The sequence below is a fragment of the Carcharodon carcharias genome, chromosome 6, assembly GCF_017639515.1.
Source record: "Carcharodon carcharias isolate sCarCar2 chromosome 6, sCarCar2.pri, whole genome shotgun sequence".
In the NCBI taxonomy this organism is placed as follows: Eukaryota; Metazoa; Chordata; class Chondrichthyes; order Lamniformes; family Lamnidae; genus Carcharodon; species Carcharodon carcharias.
Window position 1 is genome coordinate 10,786,155 of NC_054472.1, and position 21,817 is coordinate 10,807,971.

The 21,817-nt window shown below is 41.7% G+C and overlaps 1 protein-coding gene across 3 annotated transcripts in view; it reads left to right on the forward strand.

Moving 5' to 3' along the window:
• Positions 1–21,817, forward strand: part of LOC121278741 (zinc finger protein 236-like) — a 137,804-nt gene that overhangs the window by 96,628 nt on the left and 19,359 nt on the right. For 2 of the 3 annotated variants that reach the window (XM_041189124.1, XM_041189126.1), the window contains exons 22-25: positions 740–1,099; positions 3,120–3,268; positions 13,855–14,095; positions 17,311–17,490. In XM_041189124.1, the coding sequence (XP_041045058.1) occupies positions 740–1,099; positions 3,120–3,268; positions 13,855–14,095; positions 17,311–17,490 (930 nt within the window). The remainder of the gene's footprint in view (positions 1–739; positions 1,100–3,119; positions 3,269–13,854; positions 14,096–17,310; positions 17,491–21,817) is intronic. The other variant, XM_041189125.1, reaches the window with a different exon arrangement.

Sequence of the window (21,817 nt, forward strand, 5' to 3'; positions counted from 1 at the left end):
TGTAGATGGAGTAACTCTCCTTCCTCGACCTTCGCCACTTCTTCGCACCCTTTGCTGCTGGTTTCTTTAAGGCTTTCTTTGCCCTTTTCTTGGGAGTTGGTTGATTCAGATTATGAATCACCTTCTAATGATATAGTTAAAGCACTTGCACCTGAAATGTATCAGAAAAGGGCACCTGGTGCAAAGGGTTAATTTACCAGTGATTCCTAGAGATTTCGTCCAGGGCTGAATTTGAGCAGATGTCAGATTCAAACTTGCCCTAGCACAAAATTCTCTGTATTTTCCTTAGGATGTGAGCTTTAGACAATATCTACCTTTGTGTCAATGAGGTAAGAATGCAGTAAGTGATTTTAGCCATTGCTGGGAAGTATTGGAAGCAGCTCTGAAAATAGCTGGTGATATCCTTTGGTGAGAAGTATTCATCCAATGGAATGGTACGGAAGGGGGCAAAATCACTTACACTGGCTAAGAAATTCTGCACATTTCTTAAACCCCCTCAAGATGAACTTATTTATAAATGTGTGAATAATTCATGATAGGGCTGTATCATTTATGAAGTTGACAGGAAAATTAATAGCAAAATTAGAAAATTCAATGTCTCACATTCTAAGATCATAGTTCTTTGGCAATGATATTTAAATATTTGGGCATCTTATCAGTTTCCATTTTGGATGTGCATATGTTTCTGCTCTTTTTTTTAAATGATACGGAAATGTACTTTTGCATTTTTGAAATTCAGGTCAGAAACACTTCAAATGCCACGTATGTAGCTCTCCCTTCTCGACAAAAGGTAGCCTAAAAGTTCACATGCGACTGCACACTGGAGCAAAGCCTTTTAAGTGCCCGCATTGTGATGTGCGTTTCCGGACTTCTGGACACAGGAAGAGTCACATACAATCCCACTTTAAGCCCACATCACTGCCAAAGAAAATCCGGAAGCCTGTAACACGTCAATCAACTGAGAGCTTGCAGCCTGTAAACCTGTTGACTACTGCAAATGTTTACATCACTAACAATGGAGTTCTCACCAGCCAGTTTGATCAGAACCTTCTCCAACAGGGATTAGTTGGACAAGCTATTCTTCCTGTCTCTGTGTCAGGTAATGTTTTTAATCATTAACCATTTCAATATTTTAGCATTTCTTAATTGCATTTATCACAACCAAAAAGTATCGTGGATAAGTTCATAGAATGAGACAGCACAGCACAGAAGGAGATCATTAGGTCCATCATACCTGTTCCAGCAGTTTGAAGGACCTACCTAATTAGCCCCATAGCCCTGCGGCTTTTTCCCCTTGGAATATTTATCCAGTTTCCTTTTTAAAAAAATTATTGTTGAATCTACTTCCATTGCCCTTTTAACAGTACATTGCAGGTAACTTGCGATTTGAAAGAAAAATTCTTATCATTTCCTCTCTGGTTCTTGATTTTTGGCTCACTTCAAAAAAATTATCCATGAATCTTTTCCACAAACATATGTACAATGACAAATGGGAAAAGACCACCCTTGTCCATCCAACCTGCCCTGCTGAACTCTGATGCCTTGTGCATCACTTACATATACTCCCCATCCCACCCAAAACCATATATATGTATGAATATCCGCATCAGGGTGAATGAGCATTTTTGACCTATTTGGTGAAGTAGATCCATGTTTGGATTTGCAAAAACAAACAATTACCAGAAAAGGACTAATGATGATCTTCATATTCATAAATTTCCTCCTTCATTAAAGGGACAGTGATGTAATTTGAATTGTAATGCTAAACGTGAAGGAATCTTGCCCAGACATTCACATCGGCATTTTTTTTAACTTTAGTTTTCCATAAACTCCCTTGACAGATTTATTCCCATGCCCGGCATAACAAAACCCGCACAAATTGTCCATTTATAGTTTTACCAAATTTTTTTAATAAACTTAATAAGGAGATTTGGCACAAATACCTTCTTACTCTATTTGTTATGCATTGCTCAAAAATAACCCTAATGCACAGTATGAATAAAGCATCTGCTTAGCTTTGCTTCCTAGGATTATAATTTTTTGTACCTAATCTGACCCTTGAATAATCTTACATCAACAAATTTGGAGACCCAGCCACAGTTTGGCATCAGCAGGAGCTATAAATGTGGCTCTTAACACAAGTTAACTTTTAGCTCACCTTAAAGACACCCAGGATGAAGAGGAGTCTGTTTGTTCCATCACTTTATTTCACGATTGCTAATGTAGCCCAGTGTAATACAGTTGTAAACATAATTAACAAACAGAATACATGTACCCAGTTGATTCAGTGTGATTTATTTCAGAATACAATGTCACATGCTTCAATTGAACATCACAGAAAGTAACACTGAGTTTCAAAGATTATGGTGCATCCTTGGCAAAGCTAAGCTTTTGATGTATGTGTGGATATGTTAACAGGTGCCAATTGTCTGCTTGCCTTTTGATTGTGCTAAGCTATGCCTGAATAAACTTTAATGCTTTAAACATTTTAAGATGCATTGGGCCGGAACTATTATTTTAGGAGGTGGGTTGGGAGGGGTGGGAAGCATATAGCTGGTTTCAGTAGAGCTGGTGATGCATCAAGAGTTGAAAGTTTGGTTTGGTCTGTTGCTGGTGACACAATATCCCTCAGATAAGCACTGTTGGGGAATGCTTAAAGTCAGTGCATTTATTTGGGTAAATTAGGTCTATTTTCAAACTGGCTTCAATGTACAACATCTATAATCTATTCATTTCAGCTTTATGATTTGCTTGTGATTACATTAATATTTTTGGTCTTTGATTATTTCATATTTTGCACTTGTGCACCAGCTTTTATTGATAGGTGTACATTGATATCTAAATCCTTTGGCAACAGCTTTCAGTCTCTCTCATTTTAAAAAGAAACACACACTGATTTGTCTTTCTTGGATCCAACAATGTCTATTAATTTCAATTAAGCTTCATGGAATGTTACTGCAATTCCATTAATACTTTGACCAAAATAGTTTTACATCCATTTACCAAGCATCAAATCTGTTAGCTGCAACAAACACTTGATCAATTTTAAGTCATTTATAACATTCTGTACCACTTTGCTCACTTAATAACCTGTTTGCGTCCTTGGATTTATTTGGCAGCCGGAGGTGATTTGACATTGTCACTTACAGATGCCAGCTTTGCCACTCTCGAGGGAATACAGCTACAGCTTGCTTCCGCTAACCTGGTTGGGCAGAATGTCCAGATCTCCGGCATTGATCCCAGCAATATAAACAACATCACACTACAGGTATAGTGTGTGTCATCACTGTTGCTGTGATGAATTTCAATGATGTAGATTGTTTTTCATTACAGGGCTGCCATTAACATGTGTTTAACCAACCAGCATAACCAGGTTCTATTACTTTGAGGTGTTTGATTTAAATATTGGAACCTTGCATTTCATATTTGAGAGCATGTAACAAGTAGAGGTGCCTCAAATTTTGGTGAGACGAGAGTGTTGGGGGGGTAGTGGAGAGATAGGCCCAAGGTACGTATAATATTGGACTTCCAGCCTCATTATCATCAAACCAACAGGCTGCGCAGAGGACTTAAGGAAGGGGCTGCTCTTAGCGTAACGGCCCTCAGGTAAGTCCTTTAAAGAGGGCACAGGACTTTGGATAGTGGGAGCCAATATTGGAGAATGGGTAGGGGAGCAATGGCTGGCAGTGGCTCGTGTGGTTTGATTGTGAAGTTGAAAGAAACACTGCTGCCCCTCCCAACTTCACGTTGAGGTATTTTAAACACTTACCTTGTTGATTGTGGCCTGCAGCGGCCCCTTTAAGGCTGCATGTATGCCTGATTCTCCTGAACACCAACTTCAATCAGGGCAACACAATTTTGCAGTGAGAGCCTCAACTGGATGCCAGGCCCTTCATTCTTTCTGGAATGAGGATAATGCCTGTTTCAGACTTGGATCGTCGATGATTAATTTTCTCCCCTACAGCAGTCTAGCAACTGTCTCACTTCTGACTCATAACGAGTGTGTCCTTCCTGCCTGCAAGCCATATTTGAGGCCTAAACACCTGAAAAGCGGCATTGCACCATACAGTTTACAGGCCAGATATCCCTAAGACAGGGCTTCCCAAACTGGGTCGTAAGACAAAATGCTGGGGTCGCAAGCCCCGAGGCATCAATGGCTGATGTGGAGCTCCAATTGAGTGTTAACAGCTGAGAGACCCCTTTAAATCCTTGTGTTTTTTTTAATGGTGTGCGTTACCTAAAAGTTTGGGACGCACAGCTTCACCAGCCACATTCAGCATGCGCAGGCAACTTAGTCAACAATAACACCTTGTATTTATATAGCACCTTTAACATCATAAAACATCTCAATGCGCTTCTCAGGAGCATCATAAAGCAAAATTTGACACCAAGCCACATGAGATATGAGGATGGCCAAAAAAGCTTGGTCAGAGATAGGCTCTAAGGAGCATCTTCAAGGAGGAATGAGTGGTCGAGAAGTGCCGAGGTTTAGGGAGGGAATTTCAGTGCCTAGGGCCTAGGCAGCTGAAGGCATGGCCACCAATGGTGGTGCAATTAAAATCGGAGATGCACAGGAGGCCCAAATTAAATGATTTAAGATATCCTGGAAGGCTATGGGGGCTGGAGGAGCTTAGAGAGAAAGGGAGGGCGAGGCCATGGAGGGACTTGAAAATGAGAATGAGTGTCTCAATTTTGAAACATTGCTTGATCAGGAGCTGTTGTAGGTCAGCGAGCACAGGGCTGGTGGGCGGGCGTTTACATGTGTAAGGACATGGGCAGCAGAGTTAAAAGTTAACAAAAGGTAGAATGTGGAAGGTTGGCCAGGAATGCATTGGATAGTCAAGACTCGAGGTAACAAAGGCATGGGTGAGAGTTTCAGCAGTAGATCAATGTCATACATAGGCCACAACATGACACAACATACAGAAATATGACCCTACCAACCTGCCTTTTGAACTTAAGCTTTGAATTCAAAATACCTTATAGATTACAATGTAAGCATTGTGTACATCTGGGTGTGGAGGAGAAATAAAGGAGTTTCACTCCAAAAACATTGTACATTACCGAATCAATGGTTCTATCGTCTGTTCAGTATTCTCTGCTGTACGCCAGTAGCACATGTGGCATAATAGTGTTTTCTGGGCTGCTCGATCTCTCTGGTGACATCAATTGAGAGGAGCATTGACAACAACTTACATTTTATTTGGCACTGTAACGTAGTACAATGTCCCAGTGTGCTTTATCCTGGAACCATTCTATTGTGGACTGTGGCAATTCATCCTTAAACCAGTTTGATAGTTACTTGAGTCCCCGAGTCTGGCAAACTGGGCTACATGCACCTGATCCAATTTGATGTTGCTCTTCGATAACAGACAAGAAACAGTGCATGGTGGGCCCGCGATTACCCATCCAACTCACCTTGTGAGCCATTCCCCACCAGGAGCACCAGTCATGGATTTAGCCCTTGAGTCATTGATGGTTGAGATTTTCTGTAATTCTGTTTCACAATAATTGTCCGATTCACATGAGGAAGAGTTCACCATCTTTTAGAGCAGAGAAAATTCAAGGCGGGATTTAAGGAAGGTATTCAAAATTATGAGGGTAGTAAGAGTAAATTGGGAGAAATTTTCACTTAGGAGGATTGGTAACCAGAGGACAGAAATTTTAATTTAAATAATTGTCCAAAAAAGACAGGCAAATGAGAATTATTTTTTAATGGAGTGAGTGAGTTGTTATGATCTGGCATGCACTACCTGAAAGCGTGGGGGAAGCAGATTCAATAATTTTCTGAAGGGAATTGGGCACGTAATTACAAAGGAAAATTTGCTGGGACGTATGGAAAGAAAAAGGGAGTAGAATTAATTAATAACTCTTCTAAAGAGCTGGCACAAGCACAATGGACTGAATGGTCTTATGTGCTGTATGATTTTATTTCTTGTGGTTGAATGAAATATTGAAGAAGTAATAGCTTGAGAAATGCACATCCCCTCATGTCAATGTCAGCTTTTTGCTCGCATAATAACAAAACTAATCACACTGCCCTGCCTACTTCCCATAACCTTGTATCATCTGCTTCAAATATTTATCCGTTTTTCCATTAAAAAATATAATGGTCTCTGCCTCAACTACTCTTTGTGGCAAAGTGTTCCATGTCTGATTCTGCATTGGTGTATGAAAACATTTCCTCTGACCTCACAGTGTAAGCCCTAAAGGAGTATAGAGTGTGTAGGGGGAAACTTAAAAAGGAAGTTAGCAGAGCAAAAAGGGGCATGAAAAACATTAGCAGGTAAAATAAAGGAAAATCCAAAGTTAATTTACAAGTACATTAAGAGTACGAGGATGACTAGGGAAAGAGTAGGGCCCAATAAGGACCATCATGGTAATTTGTGTGTGGAGCTGAAAGATGAGGGAAGGGTTCTAAATGAATACGTTGTGTTGGTGTTCACAAGTGAGAGACACGATGTGGATATGGAAATCAGGCAGAAGGACTGTGATATAATGAAAGAAATTAGCATAGAAAGGGAGGAGGTTCTAAGTGGTCTGGCAGGCTTAAAAATAGATAAATCTCCAGGCCCGGATGAAATGTATCCCAGGCTGTTGAGTGAGGCAAGGGAGGAGATAGCAGGGGCACTGGCAATAATTTTCAGTAGCTTTCTGGCCACAGGAGAGGTGCCAGAGGACTGGAGGACAGCCAATGTGGTACCATTATTCAAGAAGGGAGGGAGGGATAAACCAGGGAACTACAGGCCAGTCAGTCTAACCTCAGTGATGGGGAAACTATTGGAAGCAATTCTGAGGGAGAGAATTAGTCTACACTTGGAGAAGCAGGGATTAATCAGGGACAGTCAGCATGGTTTTGTTCAGGGGAGGTCATGTCTGACCAACTTGATTGAATTTTTCGAAAAGGTGACCAGGTGTGTAGATAAGGGCAATGCATTTGACGTAGTCTACTTGAACTTCAGCAGGGCTTTTGATAAGGTCCCGCATGGGAGACTGATAACGAAGGTAAGAGCCCGTAGGATCCAAGGCGATTTGGCAAATTGGATCCAGAATTGGCTGAGTGGCAGGAAGCAGAGGGTGATGATCGAGGGGTGTTTTTGTGACTGGATGCTTGTGTCCAGTGGGGTTTTACAGGGAACAATGTGAGTCCCTTGCTGTTAGTGGTATATATAAACGATTTAGACTTGAATGTAGGAGGGTTCATCAGTAAGTTTGCAGATGACACGAAAATTGGTGGGGTGGTAAATAGTGAGGAGAATAGCCTTAGATTACAGGAGGATAGACGGGCTGGTCAGATGAACTGATCAGTGGCAAATGGAATTTAATCCAGATAAGTGTGAGGTGATGCACTTGGGCAGGGCAAACAAGGCACGGGAATACACGATGAATGGTAGGACCCTGGGAAATACTGAGGATCAGAGGGACCTTGCTGTGCATGTCCACCGGTCCCTTAAGGTATCGGTTCAGGTAGATAAAGTGGTTAAAAAGGCATACAGGACATTTGCCTTTATTAGACAAGGTATAGAAAATAAGAGCAGGGAGGTTATGCTGGAACTGTATAAAACACTGCTTAGGCCACAGCTAGAGTATTGCATGCAGTTCTGGAATCTGCATTATAGGAAGGATGTGATTGCACTAGAGAGAGTGCAGAGGAGATGTTGTCTGGGCTAGAGAGTTTTAGTTATGAGGAGAGATTGGATAGACTGGGGTTATTTTCCCTGGAGCAGAGAGATTGAGGGGGGACATGATTGAGGTGTATAAAATTATGAGGATCACAGATAGGGTAGACAGGAAGGAACTTTTCCCCTTGATGGAGGGATCAATAACCAGGGGACATAGATTTAAGGTAAGGGGCAGGAGGTTTAGAGGGGATGTGAGGAAGAATTTTTTCATCCAGAGGGCGGTGGGAACCTGGAACTCTCTGCCTGAAAGGGAGGTAGAGGCAGAAACCCTCATAACATTTAAGAAGTATTGGGATGTTCACTTGCGATACCATTGCATATAAGACTATAGGCCTAATGCTGGATAATAGGATTAGAATAGTTAGGTACTTGTTTGACTGGCGCAGCCTTGATGGGCCGAGGGGCCTTTTTCTGTGCTGTAGACCTCTATGACTCTCTGACTCACCCACCACACTCTGTGTTAAATTGATGCCCACTCAATGCTGATTCCCAGACAATAGAGAGGGAGAAATTTGCTCACATAAGACTTGTATTGATTCACCAGAGCAAACAACACGTTCTTCAATGATATCAGTGAAGAACGCTGCATGGGTGCTGCCTGACCCAGGGGGATCAATAAGTCTGCATAGCAATCCCACGTGAACAAATTTCTCCCCGTAGTGTTTCCCTGTTGGCTCAATCAAATCCTTCATAATTGTCAAGACGGCATTTAAATTTCCTTTTGGCCTTCTCTACTCCAGTGGAATAGTACTAGTATTTCAAAACCTCATAATTGGAATTTCCCATCCTTGGCTGCATTCTGGTGAGCCTACACTGAATGCTCCCCATGGCTTTAATGTTCTTTCTATAATGAAGTGTCCAAAACTGCACACACTGTAACTGTGGACTTAGTGTTGCCTTGTGCAAATTTATCATTGCCTCTTTATTGTCTGTAGCCTAGATTCAAAACACTTAGCAAAGAATTTTTCTTTTGTAAGTAAAGTACTAAAATGTGGTATTTTGTAACTAAGGTGGAACTACCTTCCAAAGCTTCATTAATTCCTACAACATGGCCTGATGATTAGTTCTTTGTGCCTTGGATCAAGGTGTTTGTCTGATTTAATTGTAGTCCTTCTTTGTCCTTGTTTGTTTGTTAGCAGCAGTGTTCTTCTGGTAATTATTGGTGCCTTCTGGTTTATGGGAATCGTGAAAGGCTGAAAGAAGTGGTTCATTTTAAAAGCAAAGCAGACAAAATAGAGGGGGAGTTATTCTAATGAGATCAAGTCAAGATGTCAGGGCTGGGTGTGGGTAAGTTTTCAGTGTCAGCATCAAGTATTACTATGTCAGATGTAGCAACGTTGTACTTCAAAAGATCAGTCCTACGTACACCAGTGTCATTTTTCTTTTCATTTCTTGCATTACCAATCTTGTCTATAGAGTGGGATTGACATTTTAGTGTTGACTTAAGGGCAGTTTTGTAGTTTAATCTAGTGCCCATTTGGAACTGATTTTGAGACTGCCCCCAGTGACTTGATTAATACCTTCCAGTTCCAGAATTGGGTCACAGTATATGGTGTATCCTTGGCCAGGATTTCCTGGTCAGTGAGCGGGCCCGCTCGCCAATGCGTAAAATGACACAGGATGATGTCGGGCGGAACTCCGACGTCACTCCACCCCATTTAAATTTTCGGGTCAGCAATGGCTCAGCTGAATCAGCTCTGCGCCCGCTGACCTGTCAATGGCCAACTGAGGTCATTGACAAAGTAGTTAAAGTAATTAATGGACCTGCCTGTCCAACCTTAGGGTTGGCGAGCAGGCCGGGAGCCCTGGCGGACTGAAGAAAAAGCATGAAACCTCATCCACGGGCGGGACGAGGTTTCATGTAGGTTTTAAAATTTTTAATAAAATTGTCAATGAAAGTGATGGATATGTCCCAACTCATGTGACAGTGTCACATGAGGAGACACGTCAGGGAATTTTTTTTTTTACTGTTTTTAAAATTTTTTCAGGCAGGAGCTGATCTCCCTGAGGTTGCACTTAGCCTCAGAGAGATGAGTGTGCTCTTACGCGTGCATGCACGACAAAGTGCACTCTCGACTCTGGGAATCCCCCCCCCTGCCCGCACAGGGGTGCATAGCGCTTCCTTGCTGATGTCACACTGGGCGGGCTTAAATTGGCCTCCACACACCTGCTCCCAAACTTCCCACCCCGACCGGAGGAAAATCCTGCCCCTTGTGTTCTGACATACTGCACACCTGTCATGATAGCTGATCTTGCTTCAGTGAGTTGCCTCTGTTAAATGTTTCATTATCAGGCATGTAATTTTGACACTGACCTGACCCCAAAGAACTTTCCTCCGAGCAGGAGGATAGGTAATGATTTTAAATGATGAGTAGTTACAGCATCTATTAGTGCCACTTGTTAGGGGCACATGGAATTTTCTGCAGTGCTCTACGGACCTTATTCTGCACCTAGCTTTGTTCATCTGAGAGTTAGTCTCCCTTTTGAAGTTGACCTTCTTGTCCCTCTGACAGTTTCTTCTAGAGCAGCCTCAAGCCACTGCTATCAGTATAAATGGGCATTTAAATTTTCTTTTTAGGGATTATTTTTACATAACCGGGCTCCTAGTGGAAGACTTCCCTACCACAAGTTCAAATTGAGAATTCATGGATGGGTTTCCCACAATTTTCTGGCTATTTAATATTAAAAACTAGAGTACCCTCCACACTTATGCCACAAATACACACATGGGGCAGAATATTGCCCTCGGCGTGTGGGGGGGCGGGCCTGACACACCAACCCGTAAGATGACCTGAGATGATGTCGGGCGTGCGTCCCGGCGTCATTTAGATATTTTGTTCGGTGGGCACGCGCCGGAGGCGGATGTGCACCTGCCAAATTGTCAACGGCCTATCAGGGCCATTAAAAAGACAATTAAAGTTGTTACCCATGCTGCCTGTCCAACCTTAAGGTTGGCGGGCAGGCAAAGAGCCCAAGCGGCCTTCGCATTTTTCAAGAAATCTCAACCGTGGGCGGGATGAGGTTTCCTGAAGCTTGTATAAAATAATTAATTAAACTTTGCAAAATTCACAAACACGTCCCAGCTCATATGACACTGTCACGTGATGGGCCATGTTTAAATAATTTTTTACTCCCTTTTATTAAAACGTTTTATTACCAACTTGATCTCCCTAAGGCAGCTCCGTGCCTCGGAAAGATTGCTGTGCTCTTTTGCGTGCATACACGAAAGAGCGCAGGCCCCGACTCTCGCTACTCCCCCAGACCGCACAGGTGGCGCTGAGCCCTACGGAACACGTATTACGCTGGGAGGGCCTTAATTGACCCACCTGCGTAAAATGGCGGTGCACAGCCAATCGTGGACAGCATAGGTAAGATTCAGCCCATGGTCTAGAAGCCAGTAAATTAGATGATGTAAAAGATAGCAGAATTTTGGGCGTAGGTATTACTGTACAATATGCGCAAGTCTCCAAGTACTCTTACTCATTAATGCCCCTCGATTAAAGTATTTGTCTGAAACAATCCATGCCTACAAAACTGACCATGCCCCTGACTCTCAGTTGCAATCAACTTCCAATTGCACTTGTTTGAGGAGGACTTTCATCATTCGGATCAGATCTTCAGGCGCAGCAGGGAAGGAAGTAACATTTTGGTTTTATAACTGGTATTTTTTTGTGTCTTCAATACAAAGTTATTATCCTTACTGCGACCTGCTCTGATTTGTTTCTTTAAAAGTTTGATTTAAACATATAAGATCCTGAGAGGTTGTGACTGAATGAATGTGGACAGGATGTTTCCCCTTGTGGGACAACCTAGAACTCACTGTTTAAAAATGAGGGGTTGTCCGTTTAAGGCAGAGATGAGAAGAAGCTTCCCCTCTGAGGGTCGTGAGTCTTTGGAGCTCTCTTCCTCAAAAGGCGATGGAAGCAGGGTCTTTGAATATTTTTAAGGTTGAGCTAAATAGATTCTTGATAAGTAATGGGGTGAAAGATTATCAGGTAGGTGGGAATGTGGAGTTGAGGTTACAATCAGATCAGCCATGATCTTATTGAATGGCAGAGCAGGCTCAAGAGGCCGAGTGGCCTACTCTTCCTAATTCGTATGTTCGTGTATATTTTTATGGCAAAGTATAAGTCACATTCAAAATTTTAAAGCTTCCCCCAATTGTGAGTTCTTAAACATGCTGAACCTGATGTAAACTAATGGTTAAATTTGTTGACATTTCTCAAAAAAGAAATTAACTGGCGTGGGTTCAGTATTGGAGGTGTCAACTTCTATAAATTCGAGAAGAACTGTTGCAGCAACAATTGTAGTAACAGACTATCTGCTGCCACTGGGAGAAAGCACGTTAGAGCATATCAAGACAAAAGTAAGAACAAAGATTAAAAGGTTGCAACAGGGAGGAACTCCTTGATTTTAAAATTCTCACCCTTGATTTCAAAACCCTCTGTGGTCTCGCCTCTCCCTGTCTCTGTAACATCTTCCAACCCTCCTAAATCTCTGCACTCTTCCATTTCTGGCTTCTTGTACATTGCTTGATTGCCTTTGTACCTTCAGCTGCCTAGGTCCTAAACTCGATTTCTCTCTGCTCTTTGACTTTGCTCACATATTAAGGTATTTCATAAAGCCTATGTCTTATATTTTGGTCATTTATTCTAATACTCCCTTGAGTGCCTCAGTGTCAGAATTTTATGTGATAACACATTGTGAAGTGTCATGGGATATCTTGCTATGTTAACCTTGAGTACAAGTTGTTATTGTTAAGGTCTGCAGCGCAGGCTAACGATGAGAGACGGACCAGCACACAAACACCCATTGCAACAGATGTAGCCTGCGTAGGCAAACAACACTTAAAGCCCAGGACTAAACAAACAGGAAATGTTAATAAGTTGGAGGATAAACAGAACACAAACACTCCTGTTTGTGTCAAAATAAAAATACATTGACCACCACAAACTGACATGACGGGCCGAAAGGGCTCCTGTGCTGTAAGAAACTATTCACTTTATGCATTATTGATCTAGATGAAGGAACTGAGGGCATCCTGGTTAAGTTTGCAGATGATACAAAGATAGGTGGAGGGACAGGTACTTTTGAGGAGGCGGGGAGGCTGCAGAAGGATTTGGACAGGTTAGGAGAATGGGCAAAGAAGTGGCAGATGGAATACAACGTGGGGAAGTGTGGGGTCATGCACTTTGGTAGGAAGAATAGAGGCATAGACTATTTTCTAAATGGGGAGAGAATTCAGAAATCTGGGGTGCAAAGAGACTTGGGAGTCCAGGATTCTCTTAAGGTTCATTTGCAGGTTGAGTCAGCAGTTAGGAAGGCAAATGCAATGTTGGCATTTATTACGAGAGGACTAGAATATAAAAGCAGGGATGTGCTGCTGAGGCTTTATAAGGCTCTGGTCAGACCACATTTAGAATATTGTGAGCAATTTTGGGCCCCGTATCTCAGGAAGGATGTGCTGGCCCTGGAGAGGGTCCAGAGGAGGTTCACGAGAACGATCCCAGGAATGAAAGGCTTAACATATGAGGAACGTTTGAGGACTCTGGGTCTATACTCGATGGAATTTAGAAGGATATGGGGGGATCTGATTGAAACTTACAGAATACTGAAAGGCCTGGATAGAGTGGACGTGGGGAAGATGTTTCCATTAGTAGGAGAGATTAGGACCCGAGGGCACGGCCTCAGAGTAAAGGGAAGACCTTTTAGAACAGAGATGAGGAGAAACTTCTTTAGCCAGAGAGTGGTGAATCTATGGAATTCATTGCCACAGAAGGCTGTGGAGGCCAGGCCATTGAGTGTATTTAAGACCGAGATAGATAGGTTCTTGATTGGTAAGGGGATCAAAGTTTATGGGGAGAAGGTGGGAGAATGTGGTTGAAAAACTTATCAGCCATGATTGAATGGCGGAGCAGACTCAATGGGCCGAATGGCCTAATTTCTGCTCCTATGTCTTATGGTCTAAAGCCTTTTTGCTCAGATTTCTCCTGCGTATTTAAATGAGTTTTCAATTTTTCGGTTGAGTAAAGGTTAAAGACTCTGGTATAAATAAACCAATTGATAGATTAATTGTCTATCAAATGGTTATTCTTGATTTGATTGAGCAAACTGACTTTTTAATCAAGCTATCTGATTAGTATTCAACTGGATTTTTTTCCCCTCCCTGCAGATTGATTCGAGCATTTTGCAGCAGACGTTGCAACAGGGTAATATGCTCACTCAACAAATGACTACTGACCCGAACCTAGCTCAGCAAGCCGGGACTCTCCAAACAGCAGATAATACAGTACCCGCTAATGTGGTGCTCCAGCCACTCACCAGCCTGCCAATGCAACCGACAGTAACACCGTCAACTGCCATGACGATGGGAAGTCTGACCGAACAAGAAACTGCGCTGACGAGCAGTTCTGGTGAGAAATATTCATCTCTTCTGCATTTTAACATTTGCCTTAAGTTTTTGAGTCCTTATTTTTACCTTGTGCCACAACCTGCTGTCATATGGTATGAAAGAACATTTTTCAAATAAGTTTGCTTTCTCAACACAGCATACTTGATGTACTTTTTAATTGCATACCATTTGATAAATATATGAAGTTTATGACGAATCTTTCTTGCACTTAAAAGGATGAAATTATAGTAACGTGTGCATCAGGTAAGTCAACTGTGTCATGCTTTTAGTTGGAGCCTAGACTTCCGGACTAGTTTGGCACTTGGTTCATAGTGTAATGTGTGCCTCTAATCAAATACGAAGGATATTAGTTGTAGTTTAAACTTTTATATTCCAGATTCAGGACCAAAATTGCCGTGAGGTATTATAAATTAAGTTCTTGGACTAAAAGTAAGTAAGAGAGCATATCTGTTGTGCAACGGACAGGCTGGGTGGGATGTGTTGGGAAGCACTTGGGAGATCTAGAGCTGTCATAGGCCCTGGGTGCCTTGTCATTTTTCAGTGGCATTTGAGTGTGCTATGTCCTTGAAACATCATTTTATGCTATTAATATGTAAAATGATTGTTGTTCTCACTTTATAATTTTTATTCAAACGTGGGCAGACTTATAAACCCATCTGATTTTCTGAAATCATAAGTTTTGGGTCCTGGAGATTTTTCGGTTCCAAAGTGCGAGACACCCTCGATAAGGAAATCTCAGTGCTTGAGCATTGCTTTGCCAACTTTCCTGGATTATCTTGGAGTCGCCAAGATTTAATTTCCTGCTACAAGCAAACCAGAGGAAAGAGTCATAAGACCATTAGTATGTTTTTTTTTTCATTTACTTTGAGGACTTTTATTAGTTATAAAAATATTGGAAATGGGGCAAAAGGCTGTTTGCGCCACAGTGGTTTGAGGCAAAGGGTCATATCATGGAATATCCTAGAATATGTCCAGCCAAAGTTGGCAACCATACTTGGTTAAATATTGCAGGGAACATAATTCCTTTGCAGTGTCAAATTAGGTTTTTAAAAAATGTTCAAGAGACCTGTTGACTGGGGATTTTTAAAAAATATTTATCTTGCAATCGATCTGAGTGTTTAGAGAATGTGGATGCTTCTGCTCACAGCCAGCTAAGCATTTTTAATTTTACGTGCTGGACGGGGAGTTTATTATCAAGAGAGTTGCAGTTTGAGCCAGGAAGAAGACAGGCTTCTGTAGACATCAGTCACAGATCAGTAACTTTTTCAATTATTGTAGTTATTTTCCAATTATTGTCTTTATGTATTAGGACTAAATAGAATTGTATTTCAGAATGTGGTATAGAAGTAAAGTTATAGTTGAGTAGGAGATACACTGTAACTTAAAACTTGTTAATATTAACTTGCCCTGCAAATAACAAGCTACTAACAAGCTATGAGGTAGCCATCAGGGATTGTCTGAGATTAGCTATGAGTGACCGGACACTCCATTGCTTACCTCGAATTCACTTGATGAATACTCAACGGAATGATGCCAAGATTGGGATCTCATGATGTAGGGCAGAACAGATCAGACATGATCTCGCTGAATAGCAGCAAAAAAGGCTGAATGGCCTACTACTCTTCCTGTGAAATCAAGTGTATGCCCATGTTCTATCCTTCCCAAAACTCTTCACAACAATATTTTTCTTTCTGCTTTATTCATTTGAGTAATGATTTGATCTTCAGTGGAATGGTTGCTCATGCTGGGGGAATTGTTTAGCGTATGTTATCATCAACTGGTTCTGTATGGGGTACCACAGAGAAAACCCTTGCAACAATTGATTGTAAATTTAAGTGCTGATTTCATAAAGAACCCTTACAGCAGATCTGAGCTGGAATTAAATCCATTTTGTCAAAGCGAAAGGACACAATGCGTGCTTCAATACCCCTGACAGAGCCAGTTGTACTTCGGATTATTTTGTTTCTGTGCTTATTCAGGTGAAGTCTGAGCGGAAAAGAATGATGCACCTTTTCACTTTAGCTATCGAGCACAGCCAGGTCAGGTTCAGGTGCAAGGGCTGATTTTTATAGAACATTGACCTGTTGGGGAGCCTCGCTTGCTGGGGGTGCATATTGGACATACAGGTACATTATATAACCACCTCTCCACCACCCCACCCCGCCTTCCCACCGCCCCACCATCAACAACAACAACAACTGCAATGATTTTCCACCAGTTAAAAGAAATAGATGGAAAATTGCACAGTGCATGTATCTGAATTCCAGTATATATTCCCAGTGAGCAATGCTTCATGGTGGGCACACAAATTTGTGTGAACTAGTCTCTTGCCTCAGTGTCACCTCTGATTCGAAAGGTTGTGGGCTCAATCCCACAAGAAATTTGGGCATGTAATCCATTCTAACACTTTAGTGCAGTATTGAAGGAGCACTGCAACGCAAGAGGTGCAGCCTTTTGGATGAGTTGTTAAACTGAAGCCCTGTCTGCTTGTTCAGGTGGACAAAAAAAATCTCCTGGCGCTATTTAAAAATGAGCGGAGGAGTTTTCCCAGTGTCCTGGCCAACATTTATCCCTCACACAATATTAAAACAGATTAGCTGGCCACTTTTCTCATTGCTATTTGTGGGACCTTACTGTCTGCAGAATAGCTGCCATATTTGCCGTCATTACGACAGTGGTGTCTGCACTTAAAAAGATGCTTCCATTGTTTGCGAGACACTTCAGGGTATCTGGGACATGAAAGGCACTACATCTGTGCAGATTTGCTTCTTATGCCATAACCCTAACATGAGGAGAACCTTCCACACCACTGTGTTCGTGAGAATTTACTATATTTCCGTACCATAATCTTAGTTAAACTTAGTTAAGCCAGGTAATTTTGAATTATGGTTGCTTTGATGTTTAGATTCAGACCCACAAGGAATTAAGATTAATGTAAATTCCCTTTTACAACCTGCAGAGAGAATAAGCTGTCAGTTCATCAGTATTAGCTGGATCATACAGGCCCTTCATGCTGAATAAATAAGCCCATCACTTTTTCTAGTGACATCTTGTCCTTTTAGCTTATCTTTTTGTCTCTTCAAATTTAATGAAGGTTAAGCGTTTTACAGAAATTCAATATTAATCAATAGCAAGTCATCTATTACTGAATGGAAGCAATTTTTCTATGTCACTGCTGCAACCAAGATGTTTTTTTATTTTCTTTTTTTCTCTTAGGCTCACAGGATATTTCACAGTCCATGACATCCCCAGGGCTTGCTTCAAGTTCCAGTGGTAAACAGGAAATGACATTGACCATTAATAATTCTAACCTCAGCCAGGTACTAGCGCAGGCTACCAATGCCACATGTGCCAATCCAACAGGACCACCGCAAGAGATATCACTCACAATATCAGGTTTGTATTAGCTGTGAAGGGGCCTGTCACAAAACCAGATGGTTGCCTGGTAGCCACTTTTACCAACACTTTTTGTGTTTCATATGCGTAAGAATCACAGAATTTTAACAGCACAGAAGGAGGCCATTCGGCCCATTGTGTCTGCACCAGCTCTCCAAATGAGCATTATGACCTAGTGCCATTGCTCTGCCTTTTCCCTGTACTCCTGCACATTGTTTCTATTCAAATGATCATCTAATGCCCTCTTGAATGCCTTGATTGAACCTGCCTCCACCACACTTAGAGGCAGTGCGTTCCAGACCATAACCACTCGTTGTGTAAAAAAAGTTTTTTTTCATGTCACATTTGCTTCTTTTGCAAATCACTTTACATCTGTGTCCTCTCGTTCTTGATTCTTTTACGAGCGGGAACAGCTTCTCCCCATCTACTCTGTGCTGCTTCCACTAGCATTTTTGTTTCATTAGTGTCGAAGTGTATATTGCACATTAAAAAAAGTGGACCAGTTTATTAAATAATTTGAGACTATAGCAAAAATCTAATTTGTATGAAGTATTCGCTGGAAAGATAGATTTGAAAAGCAGAGACAGCTTGGTCAGATCACACTGAATGCATGATACCAGAACTGATAAGCTAGAACCATCTGGAAAGCCTGAACAGGTTTGAGGCTCTTCTCTCTTTTAAAACTAAGTAAGGCTGGGCGGGGGAACTGAATTGAGATCTTAAAATTATGAGCGTTTGATAGGGTAGATATAGGGCAGGATTTCCCAGTCGATGGGCGGGACTCCCGATGTCACACCACGCCATTTCAATTTTCAAGTTGGCGGGGGTGCAGCCGAATCATCTGTGTGCCTGCCAACCTGTCAATGGCCAATTGAGGCCATTTAAAAAGTAATTGTAGTAGTTAAAGGACCTGCCCGTCCAACCTTAAGGTTGGTAGGCAGGCCGGGAGCCCTGGCGGGCTTCAGAGAAAGCATGAAACCTCATCCACGGGCGAGATGAGGTTTCATGTAGGATTTAAAAAATTTAATAAAAGTTTAACTAAAAGTGATGGACATGCCCCAACTCATGTGACAGTGTCACATGAGGGGACATGTCAGGAAAATTTTATTTTTCTATTTTTAACATTTTTGAATTCGGCGCCAATCTCCCTGAGGCAGCACTTAGCCTCAGGGAGATGAGTGTGTTGTTTCGCGCACATGCGCGGAAGAGCACACTCATGGCTTAGGGAAACCCCCCCCCCCCCCACAATTGCCCATCCGCACAGGAAGCGCATAGCCCTTCCTGGCGGACGTCACACTGCGCGGGCCTTAAATAGCCCACCCACGTAAAGTGGCAGCGCGCCCCTGATCAGGGATACACGCCTGATCCCGCTCCCGAGCTTCCCCCCCAACGGGGGGAGAATTCTGCCCATAGAAAAGATGTTTTTGCTTGTGGAGGAGACTAAAACTAGAGACCATAAATAAATATAAGACTGTCGCTAATAAATGCAATAGGAAATTGAGAAAAACTTCTTTACCCAAGTAGTAAAAGTGTAGAACTCATTGCTTCAAGAAGCAGTTAAGGTAAATAGCATGGTTATATTTAAGGGAAGCTAGATAAGCACATGAGGGAGAAAGGAATAGAAAGATGTGCTGATTAGATGAGATGGGAGGAAGCTCATGTGGAGCATAAACACTGGCATGGATCAATTTTGGCAAATGGCTTCTTTCTTTGTTGTGAATTTTATGTAATGTAATTCTATGCAAACGATACCAAAATAAGGTAAATAGGGGTTACTAGCTAGCTGGCAGTGAATCACTGAGCAATTCAAGTACATCAGATAATCATATAAATTATGGGCAGAACTTTACGGTCCTGTTTCAGTGGGGACGTAAAATCCCGCTGCCATAAAATTTCGCCCTATGAGATTAGCTGCCTCAGGAGTTTAGCTGCAGTAACTCACCAAACCTCCCTAGACAGCACCTTTAAAACCTACAACTGCTACCGTCTAGAAGGACAAGGGCAGCAGACACATGGGAACACCACCACCTGGAAGTTCCCCTCCAAGTCACTCACCATCCTGACTTCGAAATATATCACCATTGCTTCACTGTTACTGGGTCAAAACCCTGGAACTCCCTCCCTAGCAGCACTGTTGGTATACCTACACCACATGGACTGCAGCAGTTCAAGAAGGGAGCTCACCACCACCTTTTCAAGGGCAATTAGGGGTGGGCAATAAATACTGGCTTAACCAGTGATGCCCACATCCCATGAATGAATAAAAAAAAGTATACCCAGAACGTGTATTATTCTTGTTATAATAGGTTTTTTTTCACTATTTTGTGGCAGTCTTGCTGTGCTAGTACAGGCAATGCAGCTTTGGTAAAAACCCTCTTTATGGTGGCAGTGTACCGGGTCTGGATTAATAACCTGGGTTTAGATTCTTAAACTTTACTCAATTTCTTTTGGGGTTTCAGGAGAAGTTTTGGTAAGTTTCTTCACTTTGAGTTTGTGAGCAAGAAATCTTCAACTCTGTTGGGAGTTTGGATGGGTGGCAAGGCAGATAGTACTGTATGTGACCTCATTTAAAAGAAGCAGATTTTTAGTGGGGAGCTCTTCCTAGATCTGTGCGCAGGAAGTATTGCAAAAGCAGGAAATTTGGTGTACACGTTTTTAAAGGAGCTCACCCGATTTACCTTTCATTTAAATTTAATGGAGAAAAGTTAGCCAGGTCCCTTTACAGTTGTGTACTCCACTCTGCAACATTTTTAGAATGCCCAGGCGTACAGCGTTGCAAACTGCTTTATAGCAATCAAGTTTACAATTTTACAGCACCCTCTGCACTTAGTAGATTTTTGTTCTATATTATAGAAAGGGTGTCGAGGTTAACTAATGCATGCAAACTGGAAAAGCAAGTTTAGAATTATGATTTGTAGCTCATTAACACCATCTCACCTTAGTGGCTTAGTGCATCTTACAATTTATGACATTGTATGTACAAGACACTGTAAGGGCATGCTCATTTTGTATGTTTTAATAAATGGAATGTTTTTGATACATAAACCAATAGCATTTGTATATGAATGCATCACAGTGGAATTGTTTTAGTGAGATTTTGTTTCGCTACGACAAAATTTCATTGGTACATCACTGTCAAGCTGATTGCCAGCAGAGAAAGTAGCAAGTACAAATTCAGTTGTAGTAAATGATTTGAGTTGAAGTTAGTGCTTTCTCACTATTGGCTTAAAGACAGTTTCATTGACAGTGTTTCTGATTTGTCAATAGCATGCCAGACTTAAAACTGATTTGCATGTGTTTTGAAAGAATAATAATTCTGTTGACTATTTCCTATGGTTAATCTAAAATTTGTGAAATTACACAGGCTGTTGCTGATTCCTTTAGAGTTTAAATAGTTTGTAACTGGAAACACTGCTCTCCATTTATGAAGTGCAATGTTAAAAGAGTAATTCATCCATTTTTATTAAGTGGGTAACAACTTTATATAGCCATAATTTATTTGGTTACAAAGCAAATGAATTGGATAATGTGGAATATTTTCATTGCCTTTGAGTTCACTTGAAGAGTTCTAATTATCAAATTTAACTACTGTTCAAGTCCTTGGGATTATTCATTGACTTTCAAGTGCAACTTTTAACCTGATGCTTCTATGTTAAAGTAAATGTTAAAGATAAATAAGCAGTGCACTTGCCAACTTCTTCAAACTTCCATATCTTTAATAGTGAGGTGTGAGCCCTGATTTTCCAAGAATTCCCAAAATGGGGTTGACCCAATCCATTGTGCAGTTTGCCTGATTTTGCAGTTTACATGGTTGCCCACCATGATTTATGAGCCAGGAATCTCCTTTAATTTGAATACTCTACTGGCACATGGAAGGCTTGGCCTGCAGCACACTTAGTTGGGAAAGCAGGAGTCTATGAAGGAGTGGCTGTGGCATAAACGTGAGCTGACTGATCACAGAATGCAGCGGAACTACACAATTACTTTTACTGATAAGGAACTGGGACTCCTGTTTCAGTTGGCGCTCCTGTTTGGAGCTAGAAGCCATCCTCCAATAATCATGCAAGGGCAAAGAGGGTAATCACCCAGTGCCCTGTTGTCAGATCAGTATGTCATCACCAGCATAATAGCTGGTTGTAAGTGTTTGCTGGCATCAAGAAAGAGGTGAAGGTATGTGCGTTCTTCACTTTTGTATACATTTCTTGTGAGGCCTATAAAGCAGGGCTGCACATGAAGTTGGGAATTCCACACCCTCTGAGGGGTACTATTTAAAGCGTTGTATGCAGGAATTCCCCTTTCCACAGGGAAAAGAAGTGCTGTTGCTTGC